Below are 20,393 nucleotides of genomic sequence, written 5' to 3'. Positions count from 1 at the left end.
CATATATCTCATATTAAGAAATTGACACAAAGCACAAAGAGAATTTTAAAATATAAAAATAAATAAACATCGATAACATCTAAACTTTAAATGATCAGAAATTAAAGTAATTCTTTTTATTAAAAGTATTTACTTATTTTATAATTTACTATAACTATTTATTTAATAATTTAGTTTTAATTTTTAAAATTTTTTTGAGTTTACATATGAATTTTTATCATGCTGTGTGCATCGCACATGAATAATACTATACAATTTTGCATTCATTGTCAAACTGTTTTGAGGTTTCATCATGTAAGACTCAATATTATATTGTCATAGACCGATATAATTTACGAAAAAAATTCGATATTATTACTACAATATGATTTCAATTAGATACGTTTCAAACCGAAGGCACCCTACAGTATCGAATAAGAATATACCAAATTGAAGAAGATAAAAAAATCAATTGCACATCACGGAATCAAATAGGTGCATGGCTTAAATAAAAGAATAAAGACGTGTGAGTTTGGAAGTTTGTTTGAACTTCGAAGATATTTCCATTCCTTATATATATTTGGACATTGATTTGTAGGGTTATGGTTTCTTGGTTTATTCTTATCTTTCCAACTTTGTTGCTTGGTCCAAATATCTTCTTCTCAAAAACATTGAAAGAAAACAATTAAGAGGGCCAATTACTAGTACAGAAACAATGTCTTCCACTTCAACACCGTCAATATATTTGCAAGGCAATGCCCACAAAACAAGTTTTGCGCCAGCAAAAAATACAAAGCCTTTCCACACCAGTCTTAAATTTCCATTTTCACAGTCTTTAAGAAAAGTTATACGTGTAAATTCATCTAGCACTGCAAAGTATAATGAAGTTGTGGTGGATGAAGAAATTGAGAAGATTAGGAGGCTTCAAAATGGGTCTGACGTTCGTGGGGTGGCATTGGATGGTGAGAAAGGTCGAAAAGTGGACCTTGCACCGCCGGCTGTGGAAGCCATAGCTGAGAGTTTTGGTGAGTGGGTTAAAAATGGCTTGGAGAAGGAAAGTGTGGAAGATGTTAGGGTGTCTCTGGGCCGGGATCCGCGTGTATCGGGGGCTTCTTTGAGTGTAGCTGTGTTTGCAGGACTTTCTCAAGCTGGCTGTTCTGTGTTTGATATGGGACTTGCAACTACTCCAGCTTGTTTCATGAGTACACTGTTGCCTCCATTTGCTTATCATGCTTCTATAATGGTACATAGCTCCCGTATCAAATAATTATCACATGTGTGCAAACATACATACATACATACATACATACATACATACATATATATATATATATATATTCTCTTCTACAACGTGTGGACCCAATTTACAGAAATATGCATATATTTAATGTATGACATATATTTTCAAACACCTACTAGAGTCTAGAATTTAGAGTGAGAAATTTCATAATATTAATATGGGGCTTTAATATTAAGAGTATTGTAACTCAATTGATACGTTAAGATATGGGCAAGTCCAAAAATTGTTGAGTGGTTTTCACAGTCTCAAAAAATTCAAAAGGAATGAATGGTAAAGTACAATTAAAAACTATTGAATTCTTATGCATTTTAATAACATTATATTTTTTTGGTTGAATAAAAAAGAAGTCTCTGGATTCATTGACTTCACGCCATGCCACTAATAATAATAACAAGAATTCATACGGTAGATTGTATTTGTACTTGTTTGGCACACAACTGAGGATTGTGTCACATAGATTTAATTACTCTGTTAATTAAAGCCATGCTTGTATAGATACAACCTTTCAAACTAACAGGTTAGACATATATAGAAGCAACTTCTTTTATTCTTATTTGCTGAATATATGTAGAGGAAACTTACTAGTTGAGATTCATGACTTATAAATCAATTGCTGTAATTTCAGATGACGGCATCTCATTTGCCGTACACGCGTAATGGTCTGAAGTTTTTCACTAGGAAAGGGGGGCTGACCTCACCAGAAGTGGAGGAAATATGTGACATTGCTGCACGTAAATATGCAAATCGGCTCACAAAAGTGTCGACCATGCTGACCATTCCTCCAACAAGAGTGGATTTCATGAGCAATTATGCCAAGCACCTCCGAGACATTATCAAGGAGAGAGTCAATCATCCCTTGCACTATGACACTCCACTCCAAGGATTTAAGGTTCCCTTAATTTCTATCTTCATTCGTTTGTCGATCTGTTTGTTTCTATGTATATGTTCGTGCATATATATGCATAATTTCATTGACAATTCTTGAAAATTACGGAGCCACTAGTTTTCAATTAACCTTATCCCAAAGTTTTGGCTCTGAGTTTCTTTGAGGGCCTAGATAGTTGATAGATAGAGATAAGATAAATGCTCGTTAAGCTTGGCACGTTGATTCGAGTTTGGCACCTCTTTCCTTCTTTAAAGGATAAATAGACTTACACACACACCCTACCTTGTTACACGAAAATTGTGTGTATGATTTATTTCAAACTAAAATCGTGACTTCCCATAGTTTGTATGTAACAAACACTATCCTATAGAATTAGACCTTTTGATATCCCATTCTTGTCTTCAAGAAGCATTCCTTCAATATCGTGATATCATTTTACCGAAATTTGCAGATAATTGTAAATGCTGGAAATGGATCAGGAGGCTTCTTCACATGGGATGTCCTAGACAAGCTTGGTGCAGACACCTTTGGGTCTCTACACCTCAATCCAGATGGGATGTTCCCCAACCATATTCCCAACCCTGAGGACAAGATTGCCATGGCACTAACTCGAGATGCAGTGTTACAAAACACTGCTGATCTTGGGATAGTTTTTGATACTGATGTAGATCGTAGTGGTGTGGTAGATAATAAAGGCAACCCAATCAATGGGGATAAGCTCATTGCACTCATGTCAGCCATTGTACTGAGGGAACACCCAGAAACAACCATAGTGACCGATGCTCGTACAAGCATGGCACTTACTAGATTTATTGTAAATAGAGGGGGTCATCATTGCTTATATCGGGTTGGTTACAGAAATGTCATTGATAAGGGAGTTCAACTTAACGAGGATGGTATTGAAGCACATCTTATGATGGAAACATCTGGCCATGGTGCACTTAAAGAGAATCATTTCCTTGATGACGGTTAGAATTTACAATTTGTGCATCTCTTTGTTTTTGTTGGTTGTCATTAGACTTAATTTAATCTACGCTAGTGTACACTACTAACAACTTATCAACTTAACAGTTCTGAAAAAATTGTAAAATTAATGTGTACTTTACTTATTAAATTAATATTATTAACACAATAAATTTCACTACATTTTTTCACAACATCGATCCAAACAAATTGTGATATGAGTTTAAGTACTAGTTAAGCCTCTTCATGAAATAGTTATACCTTTTGAGTTTGATACTCTAGAATGGTACTATGTAACTTCATAAGAGATACTTGCAATATTTTCAATATTTATTTTTATAAATCAAGTTTAAAAGAAATCTTGTCATAGTGGTGTTAAGAAAGAACTTATATTCAAATTTCCATCTTACTTGTTGTAAGCAACCAAAATATGAGGGGTGTTTATTATATACACACTTTTGCACACAACCATACACACATTAATGCGTACGTACAGTTGTGTGCAAGAGTACGTGTAACAACAATTGCCCAAAAAAAGGTGAAATTAATAGTGGTCTTGTTAAGTGTTCTCGAATCTCAAGTCTTTTACTCTATTGCATAGGGGCTTACATGGTGGTAAAAATCATCATCGAAATGGTACAAATGAAGCTTGCAGGATTGGATGACGGGATTGGTAGTCTCATAAAAGATTTAGAAGAACCATTTGAATCCGTAGAGATGAGGATGAATATCATCTCCGAGCCTAGAGAGGCAAAGGCAAAAGGTGTTCAAGCAATAGAAACATTTCGAACCTACATTGAGGTACTTATATATCCTACTAAAATATATTTAAGTTGTAATGGATACATAGTTACATTATCCAATAAACATGCGGTTTTGTTTACAGTAATTAACCACACATTCACTTGTAGAAAGGGCAGCTTAAGGGGTGGGAATTAGACTCATGTGGAGACTGTTGGGTGAGCGAGGGATGCCTTGTAGACTCTAATGACACACCGGCTGCCATTGATGCTCACATGTACAGGTGCAAATTAATAAAAACAAAAATTTACAATAACATATGGAAAATCGCATTATATAATTATAAATTTTAGTTTCTATATGAATCTTCATAATGCTGCAAATTCAGGGTTAAAGTTTCCGATGAAGAACACGGTGAACATGGTTGGGTACACATTCGACAGAGTATTCACAATCCAAATTTAGCTGTAAATATGCAATCCGTGGTGCCTGGTGGCTGCCAATCCATGGCAATAGATCTTAGAGACAAGTATGGCTCATTGTCCCTTCACTGCCCATTCAAACATTTATTAATTGTGGTTTTGTTTATATGATTTACGATTTTTGATCTTTGTAGGTTTCTCATGGCAAGTGGAATGGATAGAATTCTTGACGTCAGTCAGATTGACAATTTTACAAAAAGCGTGCGTGTTGGTTAAGTTGCAATGATCTCCACTAGAAGTAGTTGTACAATAAAGTTGAGTATAAAAACGTTAGCAAATGTTATATCCACCATATAAGTCAGATTATGATAATGTAATGTACAATAATGATGTATTTGGTATATTCCAATTATGGTTTTGAAACCTAGACCATTTAATGAACTGGGAAAGGAAGAGGTTCAAGGTTTTTGAGATCGGATTGTAGTTCAATCGAGATCAAACTGTGTTGTGTCATTTAATTTTTTTAATATATTTGATACTTAGATTGGTTTATATTTATTAATTTTTCATTCCACTTTATCACGCATTGAATAAGTTCTTATTAAAATATTGTAATGTTAATGCTTCGTATAAATTTTTAAGCACTACTACCTTAGAAAAGTTTAATTCTTTGGGGTGCCAAAGTATGCATAAATGGGGATGGTATTTGATGAAGTATGAAATACCGTGCACTCTAAACTTCATGTACAATTTGAAGACCTAAAGAAGAAAGAAAATGCTATTAGAGTGCACTAGTGTGGTGCTGGCTAAAAACCCTTCAACGGTTAAATTAGAATTTCACCCAAGACCTCCATAACTCTCAAAAAGCATAAGAGTTAGCAAATGATTCACATGGGAGATCTTGAGTGGGTCAATTTTTTTGGTGTCACTACACTCATGGGAGACGTGTGGGCTTAGTACAGCGAGTAGGAGCGAATTTCGGAAAATTCATCCCACGTTCTGTAGTAGTGGATTTGTGTGATAAACCATAAACCTGGTGGAAGTGGCTAAAAATTACTAAGTGTTGAACCTTTAATATTGTAGACGATAATTTATGGAGATGATGCTCCTTAGGCAAGTTTCCCTCTTCTTCTTAGACGATTGTCTTAGACGATGGTACATTTCTATTTCTCCATCAGGTTTATCAAAGGAAAAATATTCCTTCACACTTGTTCACTATTTCAAACACATATCCTAGAATACCCACATTTTGACACATAAAATTTGATTTAAAAAATAAAAAAAGAAATGTGAAATAATGATATCTAAAAACCTTTTATGAAATTTATAATATAAAGGGACATGAGGCACACATTTGGAAAACTTGGAGGCAATTTGGTAATTTTTGTAAAAATTGGGGGTTGTTTGACATTTCAGGTGATTGATGGGGTAATTTGGTAATTTCTCTGAGATGTAGGAGTACTTTGGTAATTTTGGTGAAAGAGAAAATTTTGTAATTTTTACTGAAAATATGATTATTTCTATAATTCTGATAGAAGTGTGGGTGCTTTTATGTTATGTTATTTCATTTTGAAGAAATGTAGATGCACTTTGGTAATTTTAGTGAAGGTAGAGACAACTTGGATACCAAAAATTTGGGGTTGTGGTTGTAATTTCATTGAAATTTGAAGGTTCAAGGGCTTTTATGTTAGGGTCAACTAGGATTGGGATAACTTCGATATGCTTGAATTGGGTCAAATGGAGTCCACATCACAATAGGCTTTAAGTGCATTCAAGCTTCATAGGTTGAGTAGTGTTTGAGTTAAGTCTTGTGCTTGATCAAGTTTTGGATTGACCCTATAAGGGCTTTAGGTTTGAGCCCATAAACTAGAATTTTGTAGATGGGACTACCTCCTTAGACATACTCCTTATTTACCTAAATTTTTTAATGCTTCAATTTTAAGCATAAAGAAATTCTATGAGTTTTAGTAGTGCAAACATGTTAAAGTGGAACAACTGGTACGATTAGGTCTTAAAGTATATCTCTTGATGCTAGATTTTGATGGTTGAGCCCCTAAAGACTTATTTGGATGTTTCTTGGTGAGAAGTTTGTAATAAGCGTGTGACTTGTGTAGACACTTGGCAATGTGTGTGCATTAGGCATTGCCACCAACCATGAGTTTTCTAGGTGTGATTGATCACCTATATCTAATTTAGGGGTGTCCACAGGTTGGTTCGGGTCAGGTTTGTGCCCAACCCGTGATTGACCTGACAGAATCGTGTGGTGAAAGTTCAAACTCGTAGCCGACTGGCGAGAGAGTCGGATCGGAGCGGTCGAATCGGCATCAGAAAGCGGTCGGTTTTGGTTGGGTCATCAATAGTGGAAAAACCTATCAATTTTTTTTTTTTAGGTGAAAATTCGCCAAATTTGGCAGAGATCTCATTAGATCTGGTGAGATCTCTCCTCGAATCTGGCTGAGATCTCCCTAAGTCCGGCATAAATCTTGTTGGATCTTAAGTAGTTTGACCAAAAACTTGCCGGAAAAGGCTTGAATCGCCGGATTTTTGTAAGTCTTCGATCGGGTCAGTTGAGGTGGGTTTTAAAGGTGAGACCTGCCAATTGACCTGTCAGACTCGGTTTTTAGGATTTGTAACCCACCGCCGACCACCGGAGCTCACGAGTCTGTCACGGGTGGGTTGGTTCTGGTCGGGTCTGGGTTTTGTTGGACAAGCCTAATCTAATTTATTTTATCACCTAATTAACTAAATGATTTCCTAATAAGAGCTCTTATGCTAAAAGTGGGAGACAAATGTCTTGAAACAAAGTCACGGACTTAGAAAGTTTTAGGGACCCCACAAATGCCTATCCTAAAATGTTACCTTACTTGATTTCACTTCTGCTTTCTATTATTTAAAAAATAACTCAATTACTTAGTAGTTGGGCTTTTGGAAAAAAATTTCTTTAGAAACTATTTTTGGAAGTAAAGGTAGACATGCTTTAATAACATATTTATTTGGAAAAGATAAATTTCAATTTTGGAATTAAATATGGTCAACCTCCATAGCATAACACACCATAATAAGCTCAAATGAATTTGCAACTTATTCTCCAAAAGCATTTTTCTCATGCAAAAAGGACAACAGGGAATATACTATGGTTAGATCCTTTTGTGAAATGTGGATGTAATTTGGATGTTATTTAGCAATTTAATCTTGCAAGAATTCCTTTTATTGTGATGAAATTAGGATTGAAATAATAATTTTTGTAGTTCATGAAAGTTTAGGAGTCTTTGTACAATTTTTGGAAGTTCAAAGGTCTTTGTGCAATTATTGAAAGTAGGTTGTTGCCTAGGTTTTTGTGGCTTACATTCAAACATATGAAAAACATATTACGAGCACAACTTCATAGAGGTTTAGTGAGAATACTTCTATGCTCTATATCAAGAGAAAACCTAAACCTAAACCTAAGTTTGATAAACGTTGTGAATTCTAGAAGTTGATATATATTCACAACAATGTTGCTACATTTTGAAGCTCAAGAGATGAAGCCATAGAACCATCAATCCTAGTGTGTTACTGTGGAGATTAAATCTTCAAGGATCTAGTCGTGATTATGGAAGAAGTTCGTGAAGCATGTATGAAGAGTTCAAAAGTTCTAGAGTTGCGTGGGGTCACATTAGTAAGTTAACGATTTTACTAGATTGTAAAACTTCTTATCTATAGTAAATTGCTTTTATTGGGGTAGAGGTACCCTAGTGGTGGTTTTTCATTTGGAGTGTTCCCTATTGATTTTCCAATTATTCACTAAATCTTGATGTTCTTATGTTTAGTTCTTTGATTCTTTGATTTGGAATTTATTGTGGTTGTGATAATTAATCTAAGTTCTAATCACCTAATCAAATTAAGTTAGTTAATTTTTAATTTATCCTGGGTTTAACGTTAATTAGAAGAGGTGTAAAGGTTAGCTTTAGTAGGTTTGATAACGTACGTTTATACATTATACTTGGAGAAAACACATAAGCACTTTCACTCCATTAACTATTACAAAGCCCTAAAATTATTAAAATTATACAGTTTATCCATAAGAGCATATAGATTACTGCATCTAGTAGCTTCAGTAAAGGCCATACAAGAATAAATATATGTTCACAATTTAAAAGAGGAGAGGGCAGTCATGCTAAAACTATGGACCTCTAATTATTGTACGCATTAATAGGATGCATCATAGACTTTTTTCCTATGCTTGGGTAAGGTGTGTGTAGACAACTAAATTTCTAGTTTGAAATAAATCAAACAAGTAAAATAGTTTCACAAATGCAAATTTGTATTGATGAATGTGTAGTACAATTCTCTGTGATTACAAAAGAGTGATCCCTTTATTCGATCTCTTTGAAAGACTTGTTGGTTGGAATTGTAATAATATGATTTTGACTCGAACACCAAATATCCTTCAATTTAGCTAAAGGATGGATTGAAAAACCTTGAAACAGAATTACAATGAATCTCTAGCTATGAGCTTATTAGAAATTCTTTGTTCTTCGTGCGCTCTTCATGTTCTTGGAGTGTTCTTCGTCTTCGAAGGTTTGTGGTGGAAGTTTTTCGGTAATTTAGAGGCTTGGATTTGTAGAGTTTTGTTGATTTATGGTTTGTTGAGGTTTTTAGAGGCTTTTGAGCTTGATTCTAGCAAACTTCAAGATCTAGGTTGATAGTTTGGATGGTTTTTCTTTGAATGTTCTTCGGTTTTGAGGTTGAAGTTCTTGAAGGCTTTGAGGCTTGATTCCAGCAGAGCTTTGGTATTTCTGAGTGCTTCTGAATCTTCTCTGATGCTGCTTGTGCTTTGGATGTATTGGTGTCTAGAAATGCCTTAGGAAGGCTTCTATTTATAGGAGTTTGGGGGTGGGTGAGTAACACATGGCGAAGTTTGATTGGTGACATGTGTCACAATTTGATTGGAAGGGCTTTAAGACTTTTTCTCCAAGACACATGGCATTTTTGATTGACCAAAATGTTTTGATTGTCAAGGTGACACATGTTAGCACTCGATTGGACTGCTTGTGTCATCGCTTACATGCGTTGATGTGTGATTGGTTTTTGCATGCATTTTATGCCCCTAATTCAATGACACTTGGCAAATTTTTGTTAGTTTCTGAGTAGTGACAGCAAAACCTAGCAACAGTACGTGGTGCTTTGTAACTGGTTGTATTTTGTGGACTTGATAGTATGTTGTGTTCGCTTGAAATAGGTCGGGAATTTTCCCTCTCTACAGTGTGTGCATTGAGATCTTTGTTGAGATCAAGTACAAATTGAAGTAATGAATTTGGTTTTGGAAAACTCTTGTTCAGCTTTTCATATTCCATAATCCAATGCACCAAGCTACCCTCACCCTTTGGAGTAGCTTGAACAATGGCTTTGAGGCTCTTGTACTCTTGAAGGATATCTCCTTTAATAATAGTGATCGAGTTGTTTTTCTCATCTATTGTTTCAATTATCTCCTTAGTAACTTTTACTTTCCCAAATGTGGTTTCAAATTAGAAGAATCAACTAAAGATATTGTTGATACCTATTTTTGCAAATTTGTATCCAAGAGCCCATAAGGAGAAAAGCTCAAGAAAGCCCCAAGAGATGGGTTAGAGTATGAGCAAAGAGATAGTAATCAGGCCATATTCCAAAGGGCCAAAGAAAAGAAAATGCACAAATAAGGTCTAAGTGATGGCCTAAAAAGGAAGATTATTTTGAGAATAAAATAGAGCCCAACCCAACATAGTGAATATATGAAGAGAAAAGAAAGCAAAAGGTTCAGCAGGTCCAACCCAATATATGGCAAAAAGCTCATAATGCCCTTTTACAAAAGGATAATGATGAATTCCAATTTTGTAGAGGTAAAACACTGTGAAACCATGCAAGTCATAGCGGCAAGAAATGCATGAAGAAACAACACAAAGTCATAGAGGCAAGACACGCGTGAAGGGGAAACAAGACAAAATCAAGAGTGGCAAGAAACATGTGAAGAGGAAACAAGACAAAAACAAAAGCGATAGGAAATGCATGAAGAAGAAGAGGAAGCCAAAGAATGAGAAGTGAAGTAGTTGGCATGGTCTTAAAAACTGGTATGAAGGGACTGGTTATTAATTTGTTGGTCGGATCGGGGTCCAACTGGTGGTTGAATCGAAGACACAATAAATAATTTAATTAATAATTTTAAAATAATAAAAATTAAAAACATATATTTTAAGTTTTTTCAACTAAGAATATTCAAGTTAAACATGTATATAGAATTTAAAAAATAATGTGAGTTTAGTTTTCGTATATTAAATTTAGGAAATGAAAAAAAAAAAAAAACCACAACCCATATATAAAATTTTATAATTGTTAAGAATTAAATTAACAATATATAATATATATTTTTTATTATTATTATATATTTAATACTTATATATACTAAGTACTAACATGACATGGCCCTTTTTTTTTTTTTTTTTTTACCCTTCCATGACCTTTATTGAGTTGTCTTGTAAAAGTCACTTTGCTTCTTTTAAGACAAAGACAGAGAAAAAAACAAAATAAAAAAAGAGTCATTCACCTACCCCTTCTTTTCATTAATACTTCACTACTCATTTTTTTTAACTTCCATTTCTCCTTTCAAACTTGTCCCATCGAAAGCTAAAGCCATTCTCATCTTTTGTTTTAAATTTGAAGTCTCTAACACTACAGTCTCACACTCTCTCTCTCTTAGTCTCAAAGTATTTTTGTTGCAAAATAAAAAACTTCAGAAAATTGATGTTGCCAAGGTAATTCATATTTACCTAAAAAAAAAAAAAATTCAAGAATCACATTTTAATCTTTAGTTCTTTACCTCTCTCTCTTTTGATTGAGGTTTTCTTCCTTCCCACAGCTTTGGATCATCATTCTAATGGGTTTTAGGCTAGATTTGAAGGGGGAAAAGAATGCAATTGTTTGAAAAAAAATGTGTAGTTTTAGTTTTCAACACAATTGGTCAATAATCGGTTCAATCATATCGGTTCTCGATTTTATGGTTGAACTAGCCGGTTCCCAATTATTTTTAGTTTTTTGATGTTTTCTGGTTTTTGTAATAATTGGACTAGATTAGTGGCTGGTTCTTAGTTGATTTGGTTAGATCAATTGGTCTAGTTCGGTTTTAAAAACCATGTTAGTTGGAGGCCGGGCCCACAGCTGAAGAGGAACAGAAGATGTGGTTTGATGAAGGGGAAAAGACCTAATTTTGGTATCCTACAAAGACCCCTTTTGGGAGATGCTTTGTTGGGAAAGCATATTTATTAAAATTGGTAGGAAATTGGTGGAAACCATCTAATGCATGTTAGGAAGTGAGGACAAGAGGAATTAATGAGGCTTCGCCGTTTAGAGAAAGAGAGGGATAATGGTATTGTGGCGGGATTAGCTTTTGCCCAAAAGAGGAAGGAAGTTTGTCGCTAAGCAAATAGTGGGACTAAACCCACTTCTAGTGGCTAGAAGGTAATGTAATTGAACCCACTTGCACATGACTAGAATGGTATGTTGTGAAATATATATAATAAAGTACCATCAGATTTGCATAGTTAGCCTTCCTTTTATATTATTTTGTGACTAATCATATATTATATTTTTTTTTATGGAAAATATAGGCTATTCATGTTGAGAGGCTAAACAAGTTACAAGTTGTATGGTACGTGGGCCAAGCCGATTATAAAGCTAACTTAAGAGAAGAGAGCTTGCCATAAAGTAAAGATTCAGCCCAAAGAAATAGAACACCCAGCCCAGGCGTGTATTCAAGAAGAAGCCAAGATGTAATCCAACATGGGTGAAGTTTGCTAGGAAAGAAACTTTTACAATCAAGCCATGAGGTGTCCGTATCATAAAAGAAATACAAGTTCGCGTGTAAAGCTAGGCCACGGAGTCCCTTGCATGTGCATTGCTTGGAAATATGAATTCCTCATTCTGATTGTATTAGAAATATAGCATACTGTAAGGTGGCTATTTTCATATATAAGCCTCTAGGTTAGATTGTTTAAGAGAAGGGCTGAGGGTTGAATGTATAGAGAGTTGTGGCTCCGGCTACCTCTTTGGTTTTCTTCCATGACAGTCAGTTTTATTTATTTGTCTAGTTTTATGCTTAATATTTTATTTTTGTGTTTTCTTTCAATTACTATGAGTAGCTAAATTTATAATTAAGGTTGAGGATGAAACCTTGTTAAGAATTATTAGTATTGTTTATGTGATTTGATTTTTCTCATAATAGTTTTTTCTTTAATGATTTAAATTGTTCTTGTTTCATATCAATTGACTAAGTGAGATTCTAGATATGAGTTCAATCATGTTTTTATCATGATTTAGGATTTATTTTAATTAATTGTGTAAAGTTGTAATTTACAACTATGTATTTGTTGGCTTTTATTCCGTGCCAAATTTGATTGTAATTATATTCAATCTTATGTATCTTGTATTTCATGTGGGATTTATTTGTAAGGGTTGTGTGTGAGAGAAAGAGAGTATGAAGACTCAAAGCTAATTGAAGACTAAAGTTGTTTTTGTGGGTAGCTCGCAAGTAAGCATCCCGTGAAGTAATGCATTTGCCCTGCACATGGCTGGAATGCGAAGAGTCAAGACAGGAAAGAGAAAGTTGGTTTTCGCGAGTGTCTCGTGGGTAAGGTCTTCCCACGAGACACCCGCGAAACATTTGGTTTAGCCAGATTGTCATTTTGATACACTCTATCCTTACCCACATTATATATACCCCCATTACCCACATATGTTAAGGATTGCTTCTGAGAGAAAACCCTAACCACAAACATTGAGAGTTAGATATTGTTATGCCCACAATTCTCTACACAATTACTTGTGAATTTTCCTCAACTCCTACCTCTCAATTTTCATACCATTGAGAGGTTGATAGCCCAAACACTTATTACATCCTTTTAGAGTGTCAAGTGAGGTTTTGGTGCTGCAAGGAAGCATTGGAAGAAGCCAGGCTTTGACGGATGCAGTTGGGCGCATTGCAGGATCCAGAGGGCTAGACAAGGCACGATTCTGAGAAGCCTTGTTAGAGTAGGAGTTTGGAGGGATTAGGTGCATTGGGTAGACTAGGCTTGGAGGGTCTTTTGCTATTCGTGTATCCCAACTAATTGTCTAGTGGATCGATTACCGCTTGGAGGGCGGTAGAGAGGTTTTATGCCGAGTGTTTCGATTTCTTCTTTGATAACACATTGACATGTTATCTTGTGTTTGCTTTCTTCTTCCCTACTCTTTTAACTTTCATTTTACTGCTGTGTTGTGATGAATATGACTTAGAGTAGTTTATTTGTTTGTACGCTCGCTTTTACTCTTTTTTGCACATTGTATAAGTTAGAGTAAAATCAATCGAGTCTTAATTTTTAATTTGGGGGTCTAAACAGCTCGTGTTTTAACACATTTTCGAGTTTTCAAATTGAATGCTTGGTTTATTAATTCTTGATTATAAAATTGGATATTTCTTGTGATTTGTCTGTAAATGCATAAAATTTATGATTTGATTTTTAGAATTGGATATATCTTGTGATTTGTTTGGCTACAGATACAATTGATGATTTGATTTTATACTTAAGAAGCGAAGATAAACATGCTTTTGATTTTTAAAATAAGGATTTTAAAGAGAATATTTTCCATGATAGCAAGATTGATTTCTAGATTATCATGTAGTGAGTTGGGAAAAATTAATGATCATAAATATATGCTGATATGACTTATAAGGCAGATTCCAAAACCTTAACTCCTTTCTCTAGATTGTTTACATCTCTTTACTACTTTATATTATGTCTTTGCTAAGTTTAATTATTTTCTTAGTATATTTAGTTACAAATAACCAATTTTTGTTAGACTAGATTAGAATTAATTTGGTTAAGATTTGATTAATTTTCCAACGTTCATTCAAGTTCCTATGGGTGAGACCTTGTTCTTGTCAAATTATATTTTGGTACGGTTCGAACACTTGTGAGTGAATGTCTACTGTAGACAAAATGAGTAGTGGAAAGTAAGGGTAGGAAAGGGAATTCACCTAGGATTGATCTTGAGTATAAAAGGAACAGTACCCTTGAATATGAGAATAACACACATTAGAAGGACGAGGAAGAGCAGTGTAACCAAGAGAATCGTAATAGCAAGTTGAAAGTGAAAGATGAGAGAAAGTGGAAAAGAAAGTGAAATGTAAAAGGGAAAAAAGAGTTGAGAAAGTAGAGTATACACGGCAGAATCAACATGCATCACTAGGCAATTGTTTACCTCCCTTAAACACAAAACCATACTCTTTGTCATCTCAATCAAGAGGATATCTATCTATCCTGAACCATTCTCTAAACTACATAAACTTATGGGCTTGTAGGGTAATAAGTTTAAGTAAGTTGGAGTTTGAGCTCTTTTTAGTTTATATCTTGTGTAGAATCCTTTTACTTTCGTTATTATGTTTGCTGTTATTATTATTAATTCGGCTGCTAACATTCTTGGACTAACAATTGTTCTGTTGTTATATATATATATTGAATTCTTGTAGAACCCAAGCCAAAATGTCTGGGAAAAAGCCAGCACAGTAGCTCCAGCCCCTTAAGCTACCTAAACAGTCACCCCTCAACAATACTAGTCAAACAAAGAATCCTGGCTAGATTGTCCCAGTTTCTCTAGTCTCCATGGTAAATCTTTTTGTGGTTTCTACAATCCCAAAACCAAATTACGAAAGACCACCTCTAGCCTAGCCCAACTTTAGTTCTGCCTTAATATCCCTAGCACCTAGAGCAGTAACCCCATACACCGTTGATGATCCAAGGTGACTTAGACTTTCTAATGATTCCTTTGCTAAGGAGGTCCTCAATCTCAGCTCTATAAAATTCCATGAGTTCCTGGCTCATTTGGATGGGGCAAGCTTTGTGTGTGTATGTATATATATATATATATATATATATATATATATTTATATATCTTGTTTGGATTGTTTGGTCTTGCGCACAAGTAGAGAGAGCCAGATCCAACTTTCCTACCGTCTGCAGGAAGTCTTAGCCCAAAAGCATAAAAAGGCACCCACATATGTTAACTTCATGCTATTACAAAGGAATTAAAACGTAATGATACCTACATGTTAGCAAAAGAGAGAGATACTTTAAGGTAGATTATACTTTAGTGTCATCATTGATGTTTCATAGATTTGCATAAGGGACAGAGAATTGAAACTTGAAATGAAGAATGACAAAAAAGTGAATTACTACCGTAAAGAAACTTAAAAATAACATAAGAATGTCAAGAGTTTTGTAGTTTAGCTAGTTAGCACCTTCTAATATTTCTAACGAAACCATCCATTGTTCAAATCTACCTTCCCCAACTATCAAATTATCAAAAAAGTACTTGAAAAAATGTAGAAATAGAAGAAGAATAATATTCTACATTAATTTTGTTTACATCCAATTTCATGTTTTAAATGTGGATTTTTTTTTTAATGTATATATTTTTGAATCGATTGCAAATATGTGTGTAAAATAGTTGATGTAAACAAATATAAAAGTATATTTTTTTACTAAATAAAATGAGAAAGTTGGGGTAGGTGGGATTTTAAATGGGTATAATTATTTGAACATCATATCATGAGTGCCATGTTTTTATTTTTGTGAGTTCCTACTATTTTTTTTAAAGATTTTTTTTTTTCTTTGGGTGATACTATGGTACTATTGCAAATTTTACTAGACAGGTTTTACATATTAATTGGTTACCAATTAAAAATGATAATAAAGACATTTATTAATTATGTGTTAAGGTCTCTCTAATTACTTTTATTTCCACATCAATTTATTAGCATTTTGTAGTAAAATTAATCATATATTTTTCATTTTAATTTTATTTTATTTTACGAAGTCTGCCAAGGTAAGTTTACCTAAATATATAAGTAGTAAATATAATACTCGGCTTTTCTACGTTTAAAAAAAGAAAAAGAAAAAGAAAAAAAATCGTGGCCATCCAATTGAATAAAAATTATACACGTAGAACACAAGATTTAATAATATTAATAGTACACATGATTTAAAAAGTTTATTTTAATTAGTTGTTAAAGGGTGTGTAATATACGATTTCCTTCTTAATTTGTGGTATTAGAACTTTGAAGTATCAAACATTGTTCTTTTTTTCATATATTGGTAATTTTTGTATTTTCTTTGTAATTTATGTCAAGAGATATTAAATAAATTTTGGTTCTTAGAGATGTACACTATGTCCAATATATTATTTTCTTAATTTAATGATTTTAATGATTCTTTAACATACACAATCATTATCAGTGCCCTAATTTTGACCCTATTAATTATTTTGCTACTAAACTTTTACTGAGCTTTTTGGTTAAACTCTGTTGAAAATTATATCTATATTTTTTTAGTATAGGTGTAGCAATGTATTATGTAAAAATTAATTATGTTATATTGATGCAAAACTTTGTTTTCTTTATGGATAAATTCATAATTTAATAATTAGTCAACATACAAAATTGCTAAAAATGTTTTTTTCTTTTTTCTTTTTTTAAAAGAAAAGTAATCTTATAACTGTGATTCAATCCTATGATCAATCTGATCCAATTTCCTAACAATTATGCATAGGATCCCAATTTTAACAATTTTAATTAGTAGACAATTACAAAATCTTAAGGGTGTTAACTATATTTTACCTAAAATAAAAAAAAAAAAAAAATCTTTCCAAAATCCAAAAACACTCAACCTTATAAATTGTAAAACCCTACAACCCGCTACTCCTTTTATGCCCTTAGAGGATTCATAGCAAAGAAGGTGAAAAATTTAACTTTTAGTAACTTAAAAACCTACTTTATTTATGTTAACACATCACTTTACAATACACCTAACATCAAAGGTTCTTTTCTTTACCAATTCATTCAAATATTATTTCTTTATTATTTTATCATTATTATTTATTCTTCCTCTCCATCTCTTTCTCTATCTTCTTCTCTATCTCTTTCTCTTGTTTACCACCCACACCTACTGCCACAATTTCTTTCCTTTCTTTGCCGCCCACATCCACTGCTCTCCACATCCACTGCCACTGCCATCGCCACCGTAACCACAACCACACCAACAACCATTGCCATTGCCCACACCCATTGTGGCCAACCACCATTGCTACAGCCACCATTGCTACTGTCACCACCATTGCTACTGTCACCCCCACCCATAATCTCAACCATTAACCCCCAATAACCAAAATCACAAACCCAAAACCAAATCACAAACTTAAACCCACAACTACTAAACAAACAAAAACAAAATTCTATCAGACTCACAAAGAACAAAAAAGAAAAAGAAAAAAAAAAGTAGTTGCTATAATAAACTACTATACATAGCAGTTTACTATAGTATGTTGTTAAAAAACTTTAGATATAGTAACTTTAATAAAGCTTGGTTTTTGAGGTTTTGAGAGCTAAAATAACGTTTTTTTTTTAATAACAACCTTACTATGAATGCTCTTAAATTAGTAAACCAACAACTATTAAAAGACAAAATACCAACTTTACTAAATAGTCTAAAACTATTGAAGAGAGTTATCATAGAAAGTGAGTATATAATGAGAGAGAGAGAGAGAGAGAGAGAGAGAGAGAGAGAGAGAGAGAGAGAGAGAGAGAGAGAGAGAGAGAGAGAGAGAGAGAGAGAGTATCAATGAGCAATAAATCGGGCCGTCATTGCCAATGTGATGCAAACTGCAAAATTGAAGGTGAGTCTTACTAGACTAGAATGGATGTGTGGGTGTGGCTTGTATTGCTATGAAGTGGAAGTGAAGGAGATGAGACTCTCTCTATTCAACTAGTATTCAGGGGAATCAATCTTGTACTGGAGACTGTACCGGTTTGACCAGTGGAACGATATATTTTGGTACTAGTCAATGCCAGTGTACCGTTTTGGGTTTATGATCATTTTTTATATTTATAAATATATATATGTATATATATGTATATATATATATATATATATTATAATAAATATAAAAGTTTACTATAAAATATTATCTCAATTCAAAACAAATTATTCAAGGTTTTAGACTTTAGCATCAATTAAAAGAAAAAAAACGCAATATAAAAAATAGAAAGCTTAATTGTTCATTACATACTAAGAAAACAAATAATACTAATAAATTAATGTATTTAAGTTACCATTATATCCTTACAAAAATTCGGTACCGGTATGGTATCGACCACCTTGCCGGTATTGGTATGAATTTATGGACTTTTTTAAATAAAAAAAGGAAGGGTCTGTCAATGTGAATTTTTTTTTTCTTCCTGTTTTGAAAGTGCTAAAAATGGGCCAGAGAGCTATATTTTTGTTATTGTTTGGGCTAAGGATCATACTAGGGGGCCCAAAAAAATTTATTGGGCCAAACACTAAAATATCTTGTAAACATATATGGAATGTAAAAAAAAAAAACTGTGGGGCCATGGCCCCCCATGGTCCATGAAGGCATGAATAGCTCTGTCCCTGTTGTACACCACCGTTGCAATCTCCTCTTCCGCATCTACCACATTTACTTTGCTCTTTTACATTAAATCTCTGTTATTGTTTTAGTGTTAATTGAAGTTGCCTCTTATTTCGTATAACAACCTATTTTGCCATAAATAAAATAATTAATTTTTACTTTCGAATTTGAGGACTTTAGGTACTTTAATTTTTCATTTTAGGTACCACATTTTCTTTAGCTCTTGGTCTTGTTTATTATTATTTTGTGGACCGTTAAAAGGATTTTCTTCTACTATATTAGCTTTGGAAGTAATTATTGAACTATATATATATATATATCTCTGTGTGTGTGTGTGTGTGTGTGTTTGTAGGGACAAGGGGCCCAAAAGTATATGTTGGGCCTTGGGCTGGGCCGAGGAGGTCAGTAGTCCGAGGATAGATCAATAGTAAGGAAGATGTAAGAGTTTGAACTTCACAAACAAATTATGACTGTGAAAAATGGGAGAAGTAAGCTAAGGAGGAGTATTTCTTTAGTTAACGAGGTGGAGGCTAGAAAGTGTGTTTAATCATCTAGAATGACATTCTAGGAAGTTCTATTGATAAGGATATGCACTGTGAACGTACAGGACAAATGGGAGTTGGGAAATATCCAAAGAAAAACTACTACCATCACATTAAATGTTCTGCAACTAACTCTCTAGTTGCATTAATGAGGAAATGATATCCGAACAGTAACTTTTAGCCTTTCAACTACTCCTTAAAGACTTTAGGAGAGGGTTGATGTGATAGGGATCAGGATCAACAATTTGATTTACACATGGAGGGTAGAGATAAAGAAAGGAGGAGAGTATAAAATAGGGGGGAACCCCTGAGAGAAGGGGATCGAGAAATTGAGAGAGAAATACTATAGCAATCCAGAATTGAACTTATAATCAAACTTAAGAATCAATATATAAGAACTGAACTCGGACTGTGCCGAGGAAAACTTTCTTTAGATTAAACCAGTCTATCTCCATTTTCTTGTCATCTGAATCCACTTTACTTATTGTTTGATTCATTAAAACCTAGTTTTCCAACCTACTCTCTACAAATTCATTGTATTGGGCTTTTTGGGACAACTTTCTTTAGAATTTTTGTTTTTGGTCACAATGATATGCCAGATTTTTTTTTGGATTCCTCTTAAACTATTTTTTTTTAAATTTTTTTTTCTACTACCCCTTCTTTTCCAAAATTTTGGGGCCCCCCTTCCACTTGGGGGCCTTAAGCAATGGCCTAATTGGCCTAAGGTAAGGGCTGGCCTTGGCGGTGTATCTATTGTGCTAATGTGCCGCTAATTAGCGTGTACTAATGTGAGATGCTAATGTGCTTTGGAAGTAAGATCTTACCATGCTTTCCTTAATTAGGTCAATAAAAATCATATGACGATTTTTATGGACTTCTCTAAAATTTTCTATTAATTATGTAAGAAAATAGCTTTCAAAATGATATTTTGCATATGAATCTGCCATGATAAAGTCAAGCAGGTCTTCAGCAGGGTTGAAACCTCGGATAATCTACAATACAGAGAGAGAGAAAAAAAAAAAAAAAAAAATCTCACGCATTGAAAAGATAATTAACTCAAAATAGAAGTAGATCGGCTTCAATAAGCT

General features: G+C 33.8%; 1 protein-coding gene across 1 annotated transcript; it reads left to right on the top strand.

Moving 5' to 3' along the window:
• Window positions 1–590: 590 nt before the first annotated feature.
• On the top strand, window positions 591–4,777 carry LOC115981533 (phosphomannomutase/phosphoglucomutase). The gene is made up of 7 exons (XM_031103740.1): window positions 591–1,222; window positions 1,905–2,168; window positions 2,617–3,133; window positions 3,730–3,929; window positions 4,040–4,152; window positions 4,258–4,398; window positions 4,486–4,777. The coding sequence occupies exons 1-7, from the start codon at window positions 695–697 to the stop codon at window positions 4,565–4,567; spliced, it is 1,845 nt and encodes a 614-aa protein (XP_030959600.1). The 5' UTR covers window positions 591–694; the 3' UTR covers window positions 4,568–4,777.
• Window positions 4,778–20,393: the final 15,616 nt, after the last annotated feature.

The sequence above is a fragment of the Quercus lobata genome, chromosome 3 (genome assembly GCF_001633185.2).
Source record: "Quercus lobata isolate SW786 chromosome 3, ValleyOak3.0 Primary Assembly, whole genome shotgun sequence".
Lineage (NCBI taxonomy): Eukaryota > Viridiplantae > Streptophyta > Magnoliopsida > Fagales > Fagaceae > Quercus > Quercus lobata.
The sequence above is the reverse complement of the archived record's forward strand: the minus strand, read 5'-3'. Positions and strand labels throughout refer to the sequence as shown.